General features: G+C 42.1%; 1 protein-coding gene and 1 pseudogene across 1 annotated transcript in view; one reads left to right on the plus strand and one right to left on the minus strand.

Annotated features, from left to right (window-relative positions):
- Positions 1 to 23163, plus strand: part of AASS (aminoadipate-semialdehyde synthase) — a 69660-nt gene that overhangs the window by 41583 nt on the left and 4914 nt on the right. Inside the window, exons 14-20 of the mRNA XM_060156791.1 lie at positions 636 to 757; positions 945 to 1071; positions 4798 to 4908; positions 5002 to 5110; positions 7515 to 7655; positions 14529 to 14696; positions 22065 to 22160. Coding sequence (XP_060012774.1) covers positions 636 to 757; positions 945 to 1071; positions 4798 to 4908; positions 5002 to 5110; positions 7515 to 7655; positions 14529 to 14696; positions 22065 to 22160 — 874 coding nt within the window. The remainder of the gene's footprint in view (positions 1 to 635; positions 758 to 944; positions 1072 to 4797; positions 4909 to 5001; positions 5111 to 7514; positions 7656 to 14528; positions 14697 to 22064; positions 22161 to 23163) is intronic.
- LOC132524159 (alpha-N-acetylgalactosaminide alpha-2,6-sialyltransferase 5-like) lies at positions 18620 to 19003 on the minus strand (annotated as a pseudogene).

Below are 23163 nucleotides of genomic sequence, written 5' to 3' on the forward strand. Positions count from 1 at the left end.
AAGACTCAGTCACTGTCTTGGAGGTCAGAGTTTGCAGGAAAGACAAAGAGTTAGCTGTCAGGAAGGCACAAATTCCAACAACAGAAAAATTCAAGAATTAAAGTTCTGCCTAGTGACTCATGTAGGTTTCTACATTTAACCCATGGCGTTTGTGATTTCAAAATTATGGTTTTAACTGTTTTCAAGTGACCCTGAAGATAAATCACAAGGCAGTGTCTAATATGATAATAATCTCCTCCTCAGATCGTTGTCTTCTCGGATTGTTGCGAGGAGTAAATAAGGTTTGATGTTAGGCCCCCAGCATGATTTTGAATCATGTCCCCTGGAAGGATAGAGTGTGACACCAAGTTACTCAGTTGTGAGTAGCCAGGCGCTGGTCCAGCATCTGCACCTCACTAGTGGTATAGGGAACTCATACACCTCAAAGATCTCAGGGTCTGTTGTTCATCATACAAGATCTAAAATAATGAAAAATGTTGGTATTGGGAACTCCTGTTGAGGTTCTTACTATAAGAAGTGTGGGAAAAAAATAATTGCTTCACAGTCTAGGTTTTAGTCTGGTTTGGGGACAGCAACATTTTGTTACTTGAAATGTTTTTTGTTCAAATTCCCTCCCCCCCCCCTTTTATTTATAGGGAACGTGTTCAGTCACTCTCAGCGAGCACCAAGAAAAAGGTCTTGGTTCTTGGATCTGGTTACGTATCTGAGCCGGTGTTGGAATACCTGTCGAGGGACGACAATATAGAAATAACAGTAGGTAAATAAGCCCCAATTTTTAAAGAAGAGGAAGTAAAATTGATTTCAAAACATGGCTACTCTGTGAATGTTAGATGACTATCTTGTTTCTAAACTTTGAAAAATTATTTTTGAAGATGTTAAAATGTGTTTTACTCTCTGACTAGTGGAAGGAAATCTAAAGATTGGATGTTTTGATTCTTGAATAGGGTCTGACATGGAGAATCAAATCGAACAGTTAGGCAAGAAGTATAATATAAATCCTGTTAGCCTGTACGTTGGTAAACAAGAAGTGAAGTTGAACTCCTTGGTGGCAACGCAGGATCTTGTCATCAGGTTAGTAAATAGTAAGAAATGATTGCCGTATATTTTGTTGTTGTTGCTGTTACTTCTCTTTCCTTATTTTCTCTGCTCTCCACTCTTCTCTTCTCCCCTCCTCTCCCCTGTCCTCCCTTCCCCCTTCTCTCCTCTTCTCTTCTCTCAGTAAACTTTTACACTCACATGTGCCTCCAGGAAAGTGCACAAATCATAAGTTTGTAGTTCAAAGAATTTTCACAAAGTGAACACATGGTGTAACCATCATCCACATCAGAACCAGAATATAATAGTGTCCAAGAAGTGCTCCTTGTGCCCCCTTTTATTACCAGCCCCATCCTTCAAGGGTAGGCACTGTCCTGGCTTCTAACACAGAGATTCGTTTCTGCTAGTTTTCCGTTTGTACAGTCGGAATCTTTCAGTATGTCCTCATTCGTGGCTGCCTTCTTTCTTCAGCATTGTGATCGTCATTCGTGTTGTTGTCTGTAACTGTAGTTTATTCTCTTTACTGGGTAATATTCCATTACGTGAATATACTATTATTATCCATTTGACTGCTGATGAGTGTTTAGGTTGTTTCCAGAATTTGGCTATTATGAATAGTGCTGCCATGAACAATGTAGTGTTTGTCTTTTGGTTACCATATACACACACTTCTGTTGGATTCACCTAGAAGTGGAAATGCTGGGTCATGAGGCACTAACGACGTATTTTGGTGGCTATTTTTTTCTTTGGACTTACAAAGCTTAAATGAAAGTGAGTAGATTCTCTAGCCCTATGACCATTTTTAGCCTTAGAGGAACATATCTTGAAATATATCATTCATTACTATCTAATACAACTGCAGATCTAACTCTAGATACAAGGCTACAAAATGAAGGCTAGATACTTCACTTTGAAAATACCAAAGCTATAAGAATAAGCCGTTTATTCTTAGAATATAATTTTTCCAAGATAGAAGGAAGAAAGTTAACCTGCTTTTTCATAATTAGATCACTTTCATAGTTAGATCAGATTCAAATGGTATCTTTGGAGGAAGTTCTGCAAGTTCTGTGCAAGTTCTGTGATTTCCTCCTTAAAAAAAGGGGGTGGGTGTTGGAAAACAGACGCAAAGAAAGGTAATTCTAAGTGGGAACTTTTGCATTATCTCTTAATATAGGCTCACTTTGGACACTTAAAAACATTATTCAATTTATAAAAATTTAATGTGAATTAATTATTTTTTAGCAAAAGTTTATCAATAACCAGTAGACCTTGTCTGTCAGGTTATAATTATGAAAGTAAGTCCTTCAAAATGTAATATTCTAGCCTACTGAACAAAACAAAGAGAATTTGTTTTGCCACACATAGGTACCTAAACATAACATTGTTTTTTGATTAAAAAAAGAAAAGAACATAACAAAACACATTTTGAACAAAATCAGAAGCAAAATATGACAAGATAATGGACACGATAATAATCTGTTAACAGGTGTAAAATTTAGAATTCCACGACTTGGTGACCTGCAATAAGATTTAGCATGAGCAAAATCTGTTTTATATTTCATTTTTCTCAGTTGGTTGAATTTCTGTGGTGAATAGTGGAAATGATGTTAAACATTCCTGTAGTGTTTCTTACATAGCTTTTCATTTTTTAAGTTGGAGAAAGAATGTTTTGATGTAAACACAATGTTAGGGACTATCAAAGTAAAATGAGTGAAGAATATGTTTCACAAAAATTTTATAATATGTCAAATTCTCATGGTTTTATTTTGCAGTTCTGGTTTTTAACGATTTAATGCAAAGTAGGAATTGAGTTTGATAAATTACTTTGAAAATTAGATGTGTATTTTGTGTATGTTTTCACAAGTGGCATTTCCAACTATTTGGGTTAATTATGTCCTCTTGAGTAGTTGCTATATTATATATACAATGAATTATGAACTCTAATCCCTTTGTCTAAAATAGGCACCATCAATGGAAGTTCTATCGTTCTAGTTCTCAGTATATTATTAGGTTAGTGCTGATAATGCCCAAATTTAAAAATATTATTAGATCTGGATAAAATTTTTATCAGACAGGTTTTCAATGTGGAGAATGCGACAAAAAATCCCCACTAACCTTTAAGATGATGCCACTGAACATTTTCTATTAATACTTTTCCAACTAAGAGTTTTGCAAGTATTTCATTCATTGGCTTTTAAAGGGCTACCATATTTAGTAATAATTATTTTTGATTAGAAAAGCCAAAAAGGGCTTCCCTGGTGGCATAGTGGTTGAGAGTCCGCCTGCCGATGCAGGGGACACGGGTTCGTGCCCCGGTCTGGGAAGATCCCACATGCCGCGGAGCAACTAGGCCCGTGAGCCACAACTGCTGAGCCTGCGCGTCTGGAGCCTGTGCTCCGCAACAAGAGAGGCCGCGATAGTCAGAGGTCCGCGCACCGCGATGAAGAGTGGCCCCCGCTTGCCACAACTAGAGAAAGCCCTTGCACAGAAACGAAGACCCAACACAGCAAAAATAAATAAATAAATTACTAAACTCCTACCCCCAACATCTTCTTTAAAAAAAAAAAAAAAAGCCAAAAAACAGAGATCAAGGGCTTTCATATTGTTACTGGCAAAATATGTACCCAATTTTATTCTGCATGATAATAAATCTAAGTAACAATACTCTGTTCTATTAACCTGAAGAGGAATAAGTGCCTGAGAGGTGGTTTTATTGTTTTGTTTTATATGAAATAGAGAAAATATGAAATAAACAGGAGGAATTTAACAAGTACAGTGATATACTGTAATAATGTTTACAAGTTTGTATTTATATTTTCATTGGTACTGTGTAGATTGCTTTGCCAAATAGGCAATAAGCTAGTAGAACTTAAATATTACTAAATGATTGACAGGATGCTTGTTATTTCTTGGTAGAATATACTCATTTATATGTAAATTTATGGAAATTCATTTTTTTGTGATTGTGTAGTCCCAGCACCAAAGTAAAACACCAGAGCCAGATTCTTAGAAGACCCAAAGTTGAGTTTTGAGTACAGTTTCAGTGTTTGCTTACCATATAGACGTTTAGCTGTTTCGATAGCTTTTACACCTAACAATACCATTGAAACTTATTTCTTCCCCTGGCCTTTCCTAGACTCTACTCTTTAATGTAACATATGGGTCACTTTGACTTAGTTTAACGATAGCCATTTAGGAGATGTGGAGGTAAAAAGAATAGCAACGTTACCTTTTACTAAGGGACCCAAGACAGAAAATCATAGAAATATAAGGATGAGTGGAATAAAGTCCATTAAATGTTACAAAAGGATAGCTGAGTGCATACAGAGGAAGATCTGGATTTGGGGGAATCTGGGAAAGCTTCTTGGAGGATTTACCTTTTCAGACATTTCTTTAAGGAAGGTATGATCTGGATGGGGGTGGGTGGGTGAGGGACTATTTCAAGTGGAAGACACGGTGAGAGTAAAGGTTCACAAATGGAAAAGTAAAGACTGTGAGTGGAGAATTACAATAGCCTCTTTGGTCCCCATATATGGTTTACGAAGGAGATGCAAGGAGGAAAAATAGAAAGGTTAAGCGAAGGTCATATTGTGGAGAGTTTTAAATATGATAACAGGATGAATTTATTCTGTAGTCTTCAAGGAGTCATTGATCATCTCTGAGAGGATAATCAGTGTGATATCTTCACTTTAGTGCAGTTCAAGGTACATTGGAGGGACGGTTGGCAAAGAAAGTTTCTGATTAGTTTCTCCTGTTTTTAAGCTTGTTGCCTTATGTATTGCATCCTCTTGTGGCCAAGGCATGCATCGCAAGCAAGGTTAACATGATCACTGCAAGCTACATCACCCCGGTGCTAAAAGAATTAGAAAAGAGGTAAGTTTCTGTAGGTTTTCAACAAAGTAACTCCATGGAATTGTTTTTATTTTCTATCCAAATTTTCCTTCCTTCTCTTTCCACCTCTTTCAGTGTGGAAGATGCTGGCATCACAGTCATTGGCGAATTGGGATTGGACCCTGGTCTTGATCATATGTTGGCAATGGAAACGATAGACAAGGCCAAAGAAGTGGGAGCCACGGTGAGCCCAACTGACACCCAAAGGTCCATTTAGGAAAATATTAAGAGGTCCCGATTTTTGTGTACAGAAATACTCTTTCTATAATTCTGATTAAAGAAACTACTGTATTCTTTTTTTAAAGGTTATACTCCATTTATAATTATTTTTAAATGTTGGCTATATTCCCTGTGTTGGATATATTCCTTGTAGCTTATTTTATGCCTAATAGTTTGTACCTCTTAATCCTCTACCCCTCCTCCCTTCCCTCTCCCCATTGGTAATCACCAGTTTGTTCTCTGTATCTGTGAGTCTGCTTCTTTTTTACTGTATTTACTAGTTTGTTGTATTTTTTAGATCCCACATATAAGTGATATCATACAGTATTTGCCTTTCTCTGTCTGCTTATTTCACTTAGCATAGTACCCTATAAGTCCATCCATGTTGTTGCAAATGGAAAACTTTCATTCTTTTTTATGGCTGAATAGTATTCCATTGTATATATGTACCACATCTTCTTTATCCATTCATCTGTTAATGGACACTTAGGTTGCTTCCATATCTTGGCAATTGTAAATAATGCTGCTATGAACATTGGGGTGCATGTATCTTTTTGAATTAGTGTTTTTGTTTTTTTCAGATATATACCCAGGAGTGGGATTGCTGGGTCATGTGGTAGTTCTATTTTTAGTTTTTTGAGAAACCTCCTTGCTGTTTTTCACAGTGGCTGCACCAATTTACATTCCCACCAACAGTGTATGAAGGTTCCATTTTCTCCACATCCTCACCAACATTTGTTATTTGTGTTCTTATTGATGACAGCCACTCTGACAGGTGTGAGGTGATATCTCACTGTGGTTTTGATTTGCATTCCCCTGATGATTAACAATGTTGAGCATCTTCTCATGTGCCTGTTGGCCATCTGCATTTCTTCTTTGGAAAAATGTCTATTCAGGTCTTCTGCCCATTCTTTAATCAGGTTGTTTGTTTTTTGATGTTAAGTTATATGGCTATTTATATGTATTTATATATATATATATTTTTTTTTTTTTGCGGTACGCGGGCTTCTCACTATTGTGGCCTCTCCCGTTGTGGAGCACAGGCTCCGGACGCGCAGGCTCAGCGGCCATGGCTCACGGGCCCAGCCGCTCCGCGGCATGTGGGATCCTCCCGGACCGGGGCACGAACCCGCGTCCCCTGCATCGACAGGTGGACTCTCAACCACTGCGCCACCAGGGAAGCCCTTATATTTTGAATATTAACCCCTTATCAGTCATATCATTTGCAAATATTTTCTCCCTTTCAGTAGATTGTCTTTTTGCTTTGTGAATAGTTTCCTTTGCTGTGCAAAAGCTTTTAAGTTTAATTAGGTCCCATTTGTTTATTTTTGCTTTTATTTCCTTTGCTTTGGGAGACAGATCCAAAAAAACATTGCTGCAATTTGTGTCAGAGTGTTCTGCCTATGTTTTCCTTTAGGAGTTTCATGGTTTCTGGTGTTACATTTAGGGTCTTTAGTCTATTTTGAGAAGAAACTGCTATATTCTAACTCATACTTTGACTAGAAATTTCAAGTAAAATTTTGAAACTGCAGAAATATTTGTATGGTAAAAAAAAAGTCCAAGCCTTAACAATAGATTTTTAGAGAAATAGATGCTACTATAATATATATTTTGGTTTGATAAAAGATTTTAGACTGCTTTGGAGATTCTATAATAAGGTTTGACTTTTAAAAGTGGGAAAAATTCTTTGTAATATTATCAACCTGTTGGTATATAAAGTATCTTTTACACATAAGAAAGAACTATTGGACATGAAAATGTGATGACTCAGATTAAACCTAACCTAACATAATATATATATAACCTAAAACAGGTTATATATATTTTATATTATATATACACACACACATATGTAATATATATAATCAAATATAGAATCAAATTAATTAAATATCATATCAATTAATAATATTTATATTAATTACATATTAATTAATACTAATAATTATACATATACAATCAAATTATAATGAAGTATATAATTTGAATTAAAAGTCAGGAGGCACTGACCAAGCAGAATTGAACTAATGGTTGGATTTTTAACGGAGCAAAATGTTAGCCACAATCTCTAGATGATTAAAAAAAAAAATATATATATATATATATCTATACACACACACACACACACACATATATATATATATATAAATATAACTGACTTAATCTAAATATAACTGACGAACACCAAATGGTGTTTGGCTTTAAGGATGTATTTTTGAAAGCCTTTGTAACTTTAAGAAAGGAGAAACTGTAACAAGTTTACCTTATTTGTGTCACTGTACTCAATTAATTACTCGGATAGATTTGGATAGATTATTCTCCGTAACTAATTGTTAATTTCCCTAATTTATTGATTCTTTATCTTACAGATTGAATCTTATGTTTCCTACTGCGGTGGCCTTCCAGCCCCTGAACATTCAGACAATCCCTTGAGATACAAATTTAGCTGGAGTCCAGTGGGAGTTTTGATGAACATAATGCAGCCCGCCACCTACCTGCTCAATGGAAAGGTGAAGGCTCATCATCAAAGCTTTAGAGATACAAACCTGCAGTAACTGCCTAAGAAAGGCCAAATACTTTCTCCCCAATACCAACGCCCTTTAACGCTGGCTGTGCTGCTTGCTCTCCATTCTCCTCCTGCACTGTTTCCCAGTGTGTGTTTACTGTTCCATTCCGTGTGGTCTCCTCACGGTTCCCAGCAAAGCCCAGGCTCATTCTTTCCTCTTTGCCCTCTTGCAAGTTGTTTCTGCCGTTGAAACACTCACTTCTTAACTTCTCTGCGTGCATAACTACTGGTCATCTTGCAGTTTATTTCAGCCTGACAAACATTTACTGAATCCCTACTATGTGCTAGACTTGGGCCAAGGCACTAAAGGTTGTCATGCTGAATGAAGTTTCTGATCTCAGAGAACTCACAACTAGAATGGGGGTAGCTCTCGGGATGGAGGGTGTGATGGGTCAAGGAAGGAAACTAAGATTTCTTCCCGGCTGCTGTGTGGCAGAACGTAAGAGTGCTCTGAGTTTAGTACTGTTTTCATCATTTTACTATAGGGAAACTATGGCGCAAAGAGAATGTTCACAGTCTTGCAGCTGGGATTCAAACCCAGATCTAACTAACTCTAAAGCCTTTTTTTCCCCTCTTTTACCAGATGGCTTCACGGCAGGAAAGGCAGACAGTAGAATAAATAGGTATAATTCAATGAGAGAAGTTCCAAAGTATGCTAAAGTGCCACAGCGATGCAGATGAGAGGCCAATTGACTTTTTTTTTTTTAACATCTTTATTGGGGTATAATTGCTTTACAATGGTGTGTTGGTTTCTGCTTTATAACAAAGTGAATCAGTTATACATATACATATGTTCCCATATCTCTTCCCTCTTGCGTCTCCCTCCCTCCCACCCTCCCTATCCCACCCCTCCAGGCGGTCACAAAGCACCAAGCTGATCTCCCTGTGCTATGCGGCTGCTTCCCACTAGCTATCTACCTTACGTTTGGTGTATATATGTCCAAACGTAATATGTGTCCGTGTGTATATATGTGTATATAAGTACATAAGTGTATATATGTCCATGCCTCTGTCTCGCTTTGTCACAGCTCACCCTGCCCCCTCCCCATATCCTCAAGTCCGTTCTCTAGTAGGTCTGTGTCTTTATTCCTCTCTTACCCCAAGGTTCAATTGACTTTTGACTTGACCTTGGTGAGGAGGTCAGGGAGAGGAAAATTAACAGGGAAGAGAAGATGTGCTCAGCCTTGAGGGATAAGAAGGCGCCAGCCTGGCAGAGACACTGCCACTCATGACTGTGCTCAGCAGTGTCCAAATCACATCTGTCTGCTTTCGTAGTTTATGCTCTTGACTGTAAGGAAAGACTCACATTTAGGAACAAACGTAACTAGACCAAGGCTTCCTCTTTATATTTTGTGCCCTAAGCACCTCACTCACCTCACCGTAGTCCCAGCTCTGCAGGGAGCGATGAATTACTTGATCGGATGTGGGTCTTAACAAAGATTATTCTGGCAGCAGTATTATAAGTTCTCAGTGTATCTGTGATCTAAATGTATTTCGTGTAAAAACCGGAGTAAATTGGAAGAATTTCTTAAGGTGAATGTCATTGTCAGCCATCGACTTCTGTACCTGTGAGCGCGGCTCACAGCCTTGGCCGAACACTGGAGTCACCAAGGCACTTAAAAAAATCCTGATGTCTGGGCCTCATCCCCAGAGATTCTGACTTGCTTGGGCTTGGGGATCTTTAAAAACTTCCCAAATGGTTCTAATGTGCAGCTGAATTTGAGATGGACTGACTTAGTGACCAGAGGACCACAGCTGCACTGAAAACACTACTGGACAAGCAAGACACTTGACCTTGATTCTGGAAAGACACATTCACATGGTTCAGGATATGAAACAGAACCCTTGAGTTGTGGTCCAAGTGCTGACATCCCTCAGTGTCACCAAAGGCCAGGCAATCTAGTTCTCCAATTCTAAGAATCATGAAGGTTTGGGTCTCAGTCTCACGTTCTACCAGACACACGCCCTTTTCTATGCCACTGCCGATCTCCTCTTCAACTGCCCCTTCTACCTTCTGCAATCATGGAACAGAAACTGGCCTATGTTTGGTATAAACTCACATGTGAATGCAGGAAGAATTCTTGCTTCAGCTGGGTAAAATGCTTATTCTCAAGAGGCCATATAAAAGATAAAGAGGGCTTCCCTGGTGGCGCAGTGGTTGAGAGTCCGCCTGCCGATGCAGGGGATGCGGGTTCATGCCCCGGTCTGGGAAGATCCCACATGCCACGGAGCGGCTGGGCCCGTGAGCCTTGGCCGCTGAGCCTGCATGTCCGGAGCCTGTGCTCCGCAACGGGAGAGGCCACAACAGTGAGAGGCCCGTGTACCGCAAAAAAAAAGAGATAAAGATGATAACAAGGAGGTCAGTGGAATGCAACGTGCAACAGAAAGAGCATGGAACCTGATACCAGTGTGTCTGACTTGGTCCTCTAGCTCTGCCATGGCTGGCTGGGTGGCACTAGAACAATCATTTCATCTCTCTGAGCTTTGAGCTCCTTGCCTGAAGGTAAGCATAATCACACCAGCCTTGCAGGGTTCTTGCGGTAGGGCTCAGTGGGGTCATATAGATTACAATCTGCCACACAGCAGACCTTTGCCCCTAAGCCCCTAGCAAACATCAGCTGCATAAAGAAATTAATGGTGGTAGGAGCTCAGGAAAAGCAAGAGGTTATTTTCAGGCAGCAAAAGTTGTATTTGTTGAATTTGAAGTTTTTCCCTTTTATCCTGAACTCCTTTTGTAAAAGAGGAGTGCTTTTTGCATCTTCCTGACACTGTGGAGGACACCAAGAGAAAACACGATGCTTTTCTTCTCTTTGCTAAAATCATACTTTTTTCAAGGTCTCCTCTTGTGGACGCAGCTCTTCCTGACCACTCCAGCCCCTGTTCACTATTCTTTTGTCTGAACTCCCACACTTTGGTTGTCTGTGTCTAACACTTTTTCCGGATGCTGTATTATTCACTCAGTAATTCAAGTGTGTCGGTCTGTCTTCTAACCCAGATTGTTAAACATCTCAAAACCTCTCTTGTTCCTCCATTGCCTCTGTCACCATCACCCTCCACCATGGAGCAGGCCTTATGTAATACACAGAATCATCATGGGGGAGCCAGGTGACTTCTCTGGCTTTTGCTTTTTTTGTTTGTTTGTTTGTTTGTTTGCGGTACGCGGGCCTTTCGCTGTTGTGGCCTCTCCCGTTGCGGAGCACAGGCTCCGGACGCGCAGGCTCAGCGGCCATGGCTCACGGGCCCAGCCGCTCCGTGGCCTGTGGGATCTTCCCAGACCGGGGCACGAACCCATGTCCCCTGCATCGGCAGGCGGACTCTCAACCACTGCGCCACCAGGGAAGCCCCTGGCTTCTGCTTTTAACTTGAAACCTTAAACTTTTCCAGCAACTCAGGCAGTAGCCTAGGAATTAGGATGTATCTCATTGGAAATAACTGCAAGGATGTAGGACAAGATCTACCTCTGGTACTACTGCTAACTTCTAACTTCTAATTCTAATGCATCTGATTTCCTTCCACATGTGTGGAGACAGTGACTGTGTCTTCTCTGAGTTCTGTTCCCTCCATGGGTGGTGGGACATTGGTGACACCTGGGGGTGACATGGCAGACCTTCGCCATCATCTCCTTCAGCCTCCTATCCCAAGGCACTCCCAAGCTAAACAAATACACTAAGTAAGGATCATGCTCGCTCTGCAAACACAGATTTGCGATAGGTTTTCTGGCTCTCTTCCTATTGCCTTCCCCTCCCTTGACTGTAGCACCCAGCCTTCCCTCTGTAGCTGCTGCTCTCTATTGCCTGCAGCCATTCTTTTTTTTTTAAATTTATTTATTTTATTTATTATTTTTGGCTATGCTGGGTCTTTGTTGCTGCACGCGGGCTTTCTCTAGTTGCGGCAAGCGGGGGCTACTCTTCGTTGCAGTGCACAGGCTTCTCATTGTAGTGACTTCTCTTGTTGCGGAGCATGGGCTCTAGGTGCGCAGGCTTCAGTGAGTTGTGGCTCACGGGCTTCAGTAGTTGTGGTTTGCGGGCTATAGAGCGCAGGCTCAGTAGTTGTGGCACACGGGCTTAGTTGCTCCGCGGTATGTGGGATCTTCCCGGACCAGGGCTTGAACCAGTGTCCCCTGCATTGGCAGGCGGATTCTTAACCACTGCACCACCAGGGAAGCCCACCTGCAGCCATTCTTAACTCAATTTTCAGGTGCATCACTGGTGGCATGATCAGGAATGCTGTACCTAGTCAATTCATATCCTTTTCAAACTACTGATCCACAGATGAGCACAGTTAAGGGGACGGTATCATATAGTAGAAAGAACACGGACACTGGAGTCAAATAGACATGGGTTTAAATCTGCCCCGGGGTGACTCTATCAGCTTCAGTTTTCACCTCTGAAAAGTGGGTTATTGCGTGGATTAAAGGTAATGTATATAAGGCACCTGGCACACAGTGGGCCCTCATAAATGCTTGTCTGTATATTGCCTGTGTTAAATGTCTTGTTGGTTTAGTAATCCAGCTTATTGTCAGTGGTTCTCAGCGGTTGGGGGACGTGTGGGTGTGGGCGCATGTGTGGGGAAGAGTCACGCTTAGAGCAGTCTGCACCGGCAGCGAGTAATGAGCCACTGTTTCTGCTGGGAGTGGGTCTTGGATGGAATCATTGTTGAGTCAGAAAAAAAAATGCATATTCTCTGGCAAATGCATATTCTCTTTCTTATCTGTCATATAGGGTGGGGCTTATTAATGAATCCCAGGATAGGACATTAGAAATACAACTCTGAATTGATATCAAAGGACCCAGTGATTTTGGGGTCAGGTTCCTTTAGCAGCCGTCAGTCTCTAAACGGATCATTACCATCCAGCTTATATTTTCCCTGTTTTCTTTACAAGGACCTCATGATGGACTTAGGAACCAGCTGATTTATTTCTGATTAGTACAGTGCTGGAATATAGCGGTCTTTATTGAATTTTTCTTTAAAAATCCCTAACCTGCAAACAAGTAAACCAAACTTTAGAATTGCCATAGGTTGTAGAAGAGAGATAGGGGGGAAGACCCTAAAAGTCAACATTTGCCTCTTTATTAGACTTTTAAAAAAAATTTAGAATCCTGATGGAAGAAATTTGTTTTAAAGAAAAAGTACAGAAATTGCTCTTCAGGAAATGTTTACTGTGAAGTTCAGAAGAGTTTGACAAGAAACTTAAATGAAAAGCATTCCTCACTTTCTTCTGATTCCTACTCTTGGGATTTTTTTGTTTTGTTTTGTTTTGTTTTTTGCTGTACGCGGGCCTCTCACCACTGTGGCCTCTCCCGTTGCGGAGCACAGGCTCTGGACGCGCAGGCTCAGCGGCCGTGGCTTATGGGCCCAGCCGCTCCACGGCATGTGGGATCCTCCCAGACAGGGGCACGAACCCGTGTCCCCTGCATCGGCAGGCGGACCGCCAACCACTGTGCCACCAGGGAAGCCCCTCACTCTTGGGATTTTTGATGGTCCTTGGTGCTCTTCAGAGTGAGCCTTTGACTGCGGAGGCCCCTCCAGGCATGACTCTGTGGTCAGCACTGCCCGTTTCCTTCTGGGGCTTCAGCTATACATATACATACCTTTCCATTTTCCCTTTCATACCAAGTCATACGCAGAACCTCCCTACGAATAAACCCTGTGAACCATTAAGTTTAGCCGAAGACTCCTTTGAGCAAACTGCTCAGACTCCGCCAGAAGGTACGTCACCAGCTCCCTTGTGCAGTGTTTTTTCGTGCAGCTTTTAGATGTGGTCAGAGATTGTTTCCAGTGGTGCAAGCAGGACAAAAAGTCTAGTTCCACCAGGATTCTCAGCCCTGATTTTATTACTCCAGAATGTTTTCCATGATCTCAAGGATGATCATCAACCTCACAAACTGAAAGAAAAATTTAGCCCTTTAATCAAAATTAACAGGAAAAAATGCTTCACTGCATTTTGATTGTGTATGATGGGGGGAGAGATGTAGGAACGAGGATTACTGAGAAATCAGAAGAGCTTGGGAATCGGTGACATAACTTCTCAGAGGCAGTAAGATCAGGAGGTAGTATTTTTTTTTTGAGGTTCACTGTATGTTCATTGCACTGTCCTTGTGAGAGGGCATCTCCCCCGCTCCATTTCCCAACGTACACATGTTGGTTGACTGGTCCAGGCTGTAGCACTTTATTGTTGCTCTAGTGCAGCTCCTGGGTCTTGGTAGACATTAAGTAAAGGTTTGTTCAATGAACAAAGGATTGCACGGAGGCAGGAGTTGAATCTTATCCATCACTGTCCTTATTCCCAGGTGTGATCCTGGCACACACGGAGCAGGTGGTCCGTAAATGCTAGCTGTGTGAATGGATGTGCAAGACTGGTGCCTGATGTAGCGAGCATTCGAGAAGGGGGATGGGAGTGAAGAGAAAGAACAGAGTGAGAACGTGGCCATTGCTGTTTGAGCACAGAAGCCACCTTGAGTATCTGTTGCTTATAGCGTATTGTTTATTTAAAAACAAAACAAAACTCTCCTGAGACATAATCCAGTGCCATCTCATCCAGGGGCAAGGAAAAATCAGAAACAAGATCTAAGTAAAAAACGAAATGCTTTAAGTCAGATTTTAAAGCTTGGGAGAACAATGGCCTTGTGAATTGTGATATTAGTAGAACAGCTTGAATATGGGATGTTGATTAGCGTAGTTTCATTACATTTTTTTTTTCAAATCCCCTATTGCTTTCTTGTAAAACCTGGATTTCTTCCTTATGAAACTAATGCAGGGAAATCCAAAGAGGAATGCACTTTCTTAACCCCACGTGTGCCTTTTCCATGTTCCTCAGGTTGTGAATGTGGTCGGGGGTGTCTCCTTCCTGGATTCGGTTACTCCCATGGATTATTTCCCTGGATTGAATTTGGAAAGTTATCCTAACAGAGACAGTACCAAATATGCTGAGATTTATGGCATTCCGTCTGCTCACACTTTATTACGGGGGACGCTGAGGTACAAGGTAAGTGGCTCTATCTGAGATGATCATGTTGCCTGTTTTGATATAAGTGATGTGAACACTTAATTTTTCTTCATAATTGAAATAATTAAGATGATAAACCAGACTGGCACCCCTATGCTTACTATTTACAATAACCAAGATAAGGAAGCAAGCTAAGTGCCCATCAATAGACAAATGGATAAAGAAGATGTGGTGTATACATACACACAGACACACACACACACACACACACACGCAGTGGAATATCACTCAGTTGTAAAAAAGAATGAACTCTTGTCATTTGCAACAACATGGATGGACCTGGAGGGTGTTATGCTAAATGAAATAAGTCAGAGAAAGACAAATACCATATGATTTCACTTATATGTGGAATTTAAAAACAAAATAAATGAACAAATGTTAAAAAAGAAAAAAACAAAGTCATAGATACACAGAATAAACAGGTAGCTTCCAGAGGGAAGGGGAAATAGGTGAGGGCTATTAAGAGGTACAGATTTCCAGTTACAAAATGAATGAGTCAGGTATGAAATGTACATGTCACGGGTATGAAATGTAGTCAATAATAATGTAGTATCGTTGTATGGGGACAGATGGTAATTGACCTATCATGGTGATCATTTTGTAATGTATAAAAAACAAAAAAAACAAACCAGATTGGCATCTTTTATCTCAGGGCTCTTTTCTTTCTTTTTTTTACTCTATATGTAAATATTTTACTTAAAAATTGGGTTTTTTTAAACATCTTTATTGGAGTATAATTGCTTTACAATGGCGTGTTAGTTTCTGCTGTATAACAAAGTGAATCAGTTATACATATACATATATCCCCATATCTCCTCCCTCTTGCGTCTCCCTCCCACCCTCGCTATCCCACTGCTCTAGGTGGTCACAGAGCCCCGAGCTGCTCTCCCCTCAGGGCTCTTTTGATTGACCATTTCAGGAAACAACTCAACGTGGCTGGGGCAAAAAGGGAATTTTTGACTCAGGAGAAGGGGGGCAGGTGAAGGGTCAGCTTCAGGTGTACTGAGGTTTGAGGGTTGTGACCTCACTGGCACGTAGTAATTTCTCTTCACCTCTCAGCTCTTCCTTCAAGCATTGGCTGCGTCCCCTGTTTCACAGGGATGGCAAGATGGTGGCAGCCTCTTAGGTTCAAATCCAGTGAGAAAGAAAAAGTACTTCTTCACAGCCAGAAGTCGAGTTTTTGTCTCATTAGCCCCTGAGGTCAGTGCAATAAAAGGTGCCAATCAGATTTGGCCCCTGTTTTATGTCCCCAGTGCTGACGATGTAGTCAGCGTCACTTTCCCCAAAGTGAATCTGAAATGTTTTTACCACAAAATGGGGTGTAGCTACTAGGACCATAAATACGAATGTCCAGTACACATTTTTAAAAACGGTTTTATTTTTTATTTTTTAACATGAGAAAGCTTCTTTAATCACAAACCAGGTCATGTTTTGTAAAACAATGTCAGTCCCCATACATAATGTTTGCTGACGCCTTCAAATTTGGCATTAGAGAAATTAATGCCTCCTAAGCCATGTGTAAAGAAAACATTGGTATATTTTTTAAAGGCTATTTTTGAACAATGTTACTTGCATAAATGAAAATCTGTCGTACTGTTTGATCTTGGTTCTAAGTAAAATGAGTCGTTTATGCTCCTGAACACCAAGGAATGGCAGTGAACATAATGTAAGATTTGCAGTGAGTGAATCTGAATAGTTCATAGGATAAATGAGCAGTATAATGAGGAATCTCCTTATATTCTCTTCTCCTCAAAAACTCATAGAAGTGCAGTTCCTTATTCTTGTCACCAAGGAAAAGCATGAAAATTCTCTCCCCCGCCAACTCTTTTTGGTGCAAGAAGCATCAGAGAAGCAGGGGATGGATTTCTGCCAATGGGGTCTGGGGAGGAGGTATGCTTTTAATCACAAGAGGGGGATAGGTAGTAGGGGGATATAAAAGACCCCCTAAAATAAGGCTCCTGCTACTGTGGGAGCTCCATCATTCCAAGTGCAAAGTCCTTACATGGGTCAACGAGAGGCTTGTTGAGAGAATTTCAGATCTGGAATGAAACTTAAGAGGTCCTCTGGTACAGTGATATCATTCTGCAGAAGAGGAAACTAGGGCTTAAGTGAAGTGACCTACATCAATTATTACTAAAGCAAATTGTCTTTAAGTTTCTCTTGTTGGTATCTTTTTTGTTTGAATGACAAAGTTTTTGGTTTTCAGTTTTGTCATTTGGAGCATTTCTGCACTTTGGAAAACATCATAGCTGTTCTTGAAGCCTGAGGGTTCAAAAAATGCAACGCAACATTTCCAAGCCAAATACCATCACATGCTAACAATGAGCACTGTGAACACGGCAACTCATCTCCCTGTTCTGGGCCTTTTCCAACCATCATTCAGGATTAAAGAACTAGGAAGGATAAATTACCACATAATCATAATCTATAAAAATACTGACCTAGAGCACACTAAAAAACTCTCAATAAATAAATATTGGGCAGTTGCTTTTGAAAGTCAGTAAAGATGTACTCTTTTTTTAAAAATTTTATTTATTTTTATACAGCAGGTTCCTATTATCTATTTTATACATATTAGTGTATACATGTCAATCTCAATCTCTCAGTTCATCCCCCCAACTCCCCGCTTTCCCCCCTTGGTGTCCATACGTTTGTTCTCTACATCTGTGTCTCTATTTCTGCCTTGCAAACCAGTTTATCTGTACCATTTTTCTAGATTCCACATATATGCATTAATACACAATATTTGTTTTTCTCTTTCTGACTTACTTCATTCTGTATGACAGTCTCTAGGTCCATCCACATCTCTACAAATGACCCAGTTTTGTTCCTTTTGATGGCTGAGTTATATTCCATTGTATATAGGTACCACATCTTCTTTATCCATTCGTCTGTCAATGGGCATTTAGGTTGCTTCCATGACCTGGCTATTGTAAATAGTGCTACAATAAACATTGGGGTGCATATGTCTTTTCTCTGGGTATATGCCCAGGAGTGGGATTGCTGGGTCATATGGTAATTCTATTTTTAGTTTTAGTAAAGATGTACTCTTCAGAAATCATGTCCATACTTTCAAGGCTGCTTTTTACAAACCACACAGAGTCCAACAGATGACAAAGGTTCAGGTTAGGATATAATCTGATAGAAAAATGACTCTTAACGTGATATTTCTACAAAGGAATACAACTAATGTTGAGTTGCTCATGTCTCAGTTTCAAAGGCAATACTTAAAGAGATCCAAAATGTTTTTAGCCACGGCAGCATCATTGAAATGAGTGTTCAGGTCCTAAGGTCACCCCTCTTGAAAGGGACAGCACTCATTAGGGTGTATTAGTTCTGGAATTTTCCCTTGTAAACCAGCTGCACTGCTTTGTAGTCAGGCCTCAGAGGCAGCTGTACATGGTACTTCTTGAGGAGTGCAGCTGCGCCTGCGACCAATTCTGTTCCTCTTCCATGTCTGGTGACTCAGGAAGTTCAGGGGCCCGATGTCTGATACAGAGGGTACTTGGGATTTCAGTCTGGCCACACACTTTCCTCAGAACACAGGTTTGTTCTCAGGATGACTTCTAGCAAGCGATTCTGGTTTCCGGTCTGGTTGAGAAAAGTGAAAATTTAATGTCTGTGCCCAGTTCTTTCTCGTTGCGGAGCACAGGCTCCGCACGCGCAGGCTCAGCGGCCATGGCTCACGGGCCCAGCCGCTCCGCGGCATGTGGGATCTTCCCGGACCGGGGCACGAACCCGTGTCCCCTGCATCCGCAGGCGGACTCTCAACCACTGCGCCACCAGGGAAGCCTCGCGCGCAGTCCTTAAAGGCTCATTTCTCTGTGATAAAGCGGTGATGACTACCCTTCCGTCCTCACTCACGGGAGAGGTCCATTGCACATTCGTCAGGTCCAAAAGGTTCATAATAGTGATAAGGTACTGAAGGGTGATTGGGATCCCTGCAGAAGTCTTGGGGATCCATGCCATAAACATTGGTCCTGTCGCAGAGCTCCAGGGCAATCGTCATTGTGAACCAGCCAGTGCTGAGCCAAGTGTTGGAGATCTTCCTTGTGGTCCGCCACGCCAAGGTATCCTTGCAGTGATCGCAGTCGCGCGGGGGCCTCGGGGCGCGGCAGGGGGCTGCTCTCTGCGGGCCGCTGCGCGCTGCCGGTCGCCGCTGCCGGCTGCTGCTGCGGGGGCTGCTCCTTCTGGCCGCCAAGACCGCTGTACACGAGCGGCAAGCTGGTGCACGTGCTGGTGAGCGCAAATCACATTGCCAGCCCCGGGCGCGTCAGGGTCTTCATTTTGGGCGCCTCTTTCGTGCGGAATACTCAGGCACACGCGTCTGGGACCACTTTTTCTTGGAGGGTTTCCGTCGTGGGTGATGGGACAGAGGCGGGTCTGATTTTTGCCCAGCAGCCAGCCACGCCTGACTCACCAGGGAAGCTGCCGCGGGACCCAGGAAGCACCGCCGTTGCAGAGATTCCAGCACACGTTTTGTAATCACAAAAGAGTAGTTATAAGTGTGACCAGATTAAGACAATCAGTGTAATTGTTTCCTAGGGTGGTTATAATAAATTACTACAAACTTAAAACGACAGAAATTTATCCTCTCACTATCCAGGAGGTCACAGTCTGAAATCAAAGTGTGGGCAGGGCAAGCCTTCTGGAGGCGTCGAGGGAGAAACTGTCCCTTGCCACTCTCGCCTCACTTCTGGTGGTTGCTGGCGACTGTTGATGTTCTTTAACTTGTAGACATACTGGTCCCATCTCTTTGTCTCCATCCTCATACCACCTTCTCTTGTTTATATCACTGTGTCCTCTCCTCTTCTTATCAGGCACTGGATTTAGGAGCCCAAATATAGGTCGCTGCATACTGAAGTCCTTAACTAATCATATTTGCAAAGAGCCACATAAGGTCATACTCTGAGGTTCTGAGTGGCCGTGAGTTATGAGGGATACACTGCTCAACCCACTACAACCAGCGTACCTAAAATACATAGATCTCTAAAAATTAGAGACCTGATTTCAGACCTCGATGCCCTGTGAGATTCCGCGGTACCTGTGCTCTCATGAATGCGATGTCCTCATTGTCTAGGAATTAAATGAATTGTCGGTGACAGCATCCTAAGGAGGTCGAGGGACCATGGATGCTTCAGAAGCCTTCAAGCACAGCAGAAATTCTAGTGTGAATTGCAGCCATACTGTCCTCAGATCTGACAGATTCTTGATTCTGTTTCTTTTCCCCAGGGGTTTCAGGAGTTAGGCTTTTCCAATAGATTTAGGCTCCTGCCAAACATATAGACCCAGAAATAGAGGATTTTGAGATTTAAGAATTAACTAAAGCTCTCAAGGATGTGCATGGATGAGAGCCATCCCCACAGAACCCCAGAGGATGGAAGATGTCACAGAGTTCACGTCCTGAGCAATGTCAGCAACCCTTCAGTAACCTGAAGATTCTTTCCAGCGTTAGAGATGAGACCCTGTCACCCAAGTATGACAGGGAGACCTTGACTTCTCTCCTGCACCTGCCTGTCACCTGAGTCCTTCCAGACCCAGCTTGTACCACCTTACAGGATCTTTCTTAATTCTTCTCCTTGACTCCCCTCCCCGACATCTACGTGAGTTCCCCTCCTTGTGCGCCCACAGCTCGGCGTTTACCTCTGTCATAGCACCTGTGATAGCCCAGTGTGTCGTAGTCCTCAGTGGTCGTGGTTTTGCTCACTATGTGCCAGGCCTTATTTGTTGGACTTATCTGACCCTTCTCCTGGACTGTAGTGTCTTCATGGGTAGGGACTGCATTTTTCATCTCTGTGGCCTCAGCCCCTAGCACAAGTCTCACACATGGCAGCACTTTGCTAAGTACTTACTGATAAATGAATACACATAATAAATTCATTTCTAGAGGTCACCATAAGGTTATTTCTGAGATGAAGAAGTAGCTGAGAAATGTCTCAGTATTTGAGGTGTTGGAAGAAGGGACCCCCAGCATTCATCAGATCCTAGAAGCAGGCTCGGGGTGCTGCTTTTTTGCTTCTCCTCTTTGAAGTATATTTACATTGGGTTAGAGCAAATGAATTTTAATTCTTTAATTAGTAACTTTGGACAGTTTGAATAATACAGCCGTTCAGACGTGTGAGAATTCACACATTAAATTGTGAAACATCCAGTGGCAACAGGAACTATTTTATATCTTAATAATTTTACTGCTTCCTGAAATAATTTCCTGCCCTTCTTTCCTTCTTCTTCTTCTCCTCCCCCCACCTGCTGTCTCTCAGTTGCAGTGGCTATAAAGCTCCTTATTTTGGCTTTCCAATCCCCCCTCCCTCCCAGCCCCCAGTGTAACTTGCTCACAGGAGAACATACATTATGATCCTCCTTCACTTCATCTTCATTCAGAATCTATTCATCCAGTCATTTGTTCTCTTGCAGCATATTGGAATGATGGATAATGGGGTGAGGACATGGGGTTGAAGGACACACATACACATACTTTCTATGCCTGCCGTTCAGCAACTGAATAGACAATTAATTACAGTTTGTGTTAAGTGCGTATGTACAAAATGCTACAGGAATACAGAGAAGAAGAGAGTGCCCACTCACCTAGGGAGCTCAGTGTGTGTGCTGAGCTGGGTCTTAAGAGAAAAGTAAACATTTCATAGATGAGAAAGAGGGGTTACCACGTTCCAAGCATGGGAGCAGCGTGCACCGAGCCCCAGGTCTCTGGACAGCAGCTTGTTTGGAGGATGGTGAGTGGTGGAGAGGATGATTAGTGAGTCAGGCTGGAGGGGTTTATTGGGATGGGTTCTACATAACAGTGCCAAGGACCTCGGCCTGTCCTGTAGAGAATGAAGGACATGTGCGGAATTTCTATCAGCGTGATGGCATTTTAGAAATACCTCTCTGATGCCTGCCTTTTCCCCTTGCTCCTTATAGACGTTAGGATAATGGCTCTTAATCAGTAGGATGGATTATCTTCGTTGGGAGATATTCTTACAAGCTCCTTCTTCCATTATAAGAGAGAGAACAACTATTCTATTAAATACAGTTCTGCTGACCTGAGCATGTAACACAAGATGAAACTTTCCCTTATGCTGTCAGAAACCACCACTCGCATGTTACCCAGAAACAAAAGTAAAGACCCACGTTTTGCAAGGGCTCTTGTGTAAACCAGTGGAATTGTTGTGACGCTGCTGATTTTGGTTTGAACCCGAGGGTGACTGCATCAATACTAGCAGCACAAATGGCTATTCTCAGCCTGTTTTCTAAATGAACTACAAAAATAGGTCCTTATTTTCAAGAAATTAAAAAATGTTTTTCTTTGAAGACAAATTTTTATATATTGCTTAATAACTCTTGTTACAGGGATATGCCAAAGCCTTGAATGGATTTGTAAAATTGGGTCTTATAAACAGAGATGCATTTCCTGCCCTTCGACCTGATGCCAATCCGCTCACCTGGGTGAGTGACTCCGGAATTATACATTGTCTGCTGCTCTTCAGAAATGCCTTCTGAGGGCTTCCCTGGTGGCGCAGTGGTTGAGAGTCCGCCTGCCGATGCAGGGGACACAGGTTCGTGCCCCGGTCCGGGAAGATCCCACATGCCGCGGAGCGGCTGGATCCGTGAGCCATGGCTGCTGAGCCTGCGCGTCTGGAGCCTGTGCTCCGCAGCGGGAGAGGCCACAACAGTGAGAGGCCCGCGTACCAAAAAAAAAAAAAAAAGAAAATAAAGAAATGCCTTCTGAAATGGTCATGTTTGAACGTGGGTTTGGACCAGCAAAGAACCCATTCTGTGGCTTATGTGCAGGAAGTTAAGTCCTAGCCCCAAAGCCCCCCTTTCACACTTCATTGTTTGGGGAGGATGGAGAGCACACGGAGGCTGACTCTCGGGCCCGTTTCCTGCTGCAACTTCTACCACTTGATTGCTCCCTCAGCCCTGAGCAGAGATGCACTTGCTCTCTGCACTGTGCTCTGGGCTCTGCCGCTTGTCTGAGTGGTGACCCCATGACAGGAGTTAAGCTTGGGCCTCCTGAAACTGAGAAAGCAGGAGAGCTCCGGCTGGTATCGCAGAACTAGATTCCCAACGCCCGAATCCCATTCGTTCCTTTATTTGACCATTTGTAACCATGCGTAATCTGAGTTTTTAATTACTGAGTTTATGCCCATATCTGTGTTGTATTAAAATCTAGAGCTTCCACTAACTGCCAGGAATTAACTTGTTACCAGCTGGTCATTCAACTTAAATTAATGTGCCTATATTCCAATAGAAATGCTAGAAATTTATCACAAAGAGAAAAGAATCAATACTGCTAATCCCATTAAGTGTCCCAAAGAAACTTGGATCTTGGGTATTCTGGTTAGCCAGTTGCTTTTTTAAAAATAATTAATTAATTTATTTATTATTTTTGGCTGTGTTGGGTCTTCGTTTCTGTGCAAGGGCTTTCTCCAGTTGCGGCGAGCGGGGG

The sequence above is a fragment of the Lagenorhynchus albirostris genome, chromosome 8, assembly GCF_949774975.1.
Source record: "Lagenorhynchus albirostris chromosome 8, mLagAlb1.1, whole genome shotgun sequence".
NCBI lineage: Eukaryota > Metazoa > Chordata > Mammalia > Artiodactyla > Delphinidae > Lagenorhynchus > Lagenorhynchus albirostris.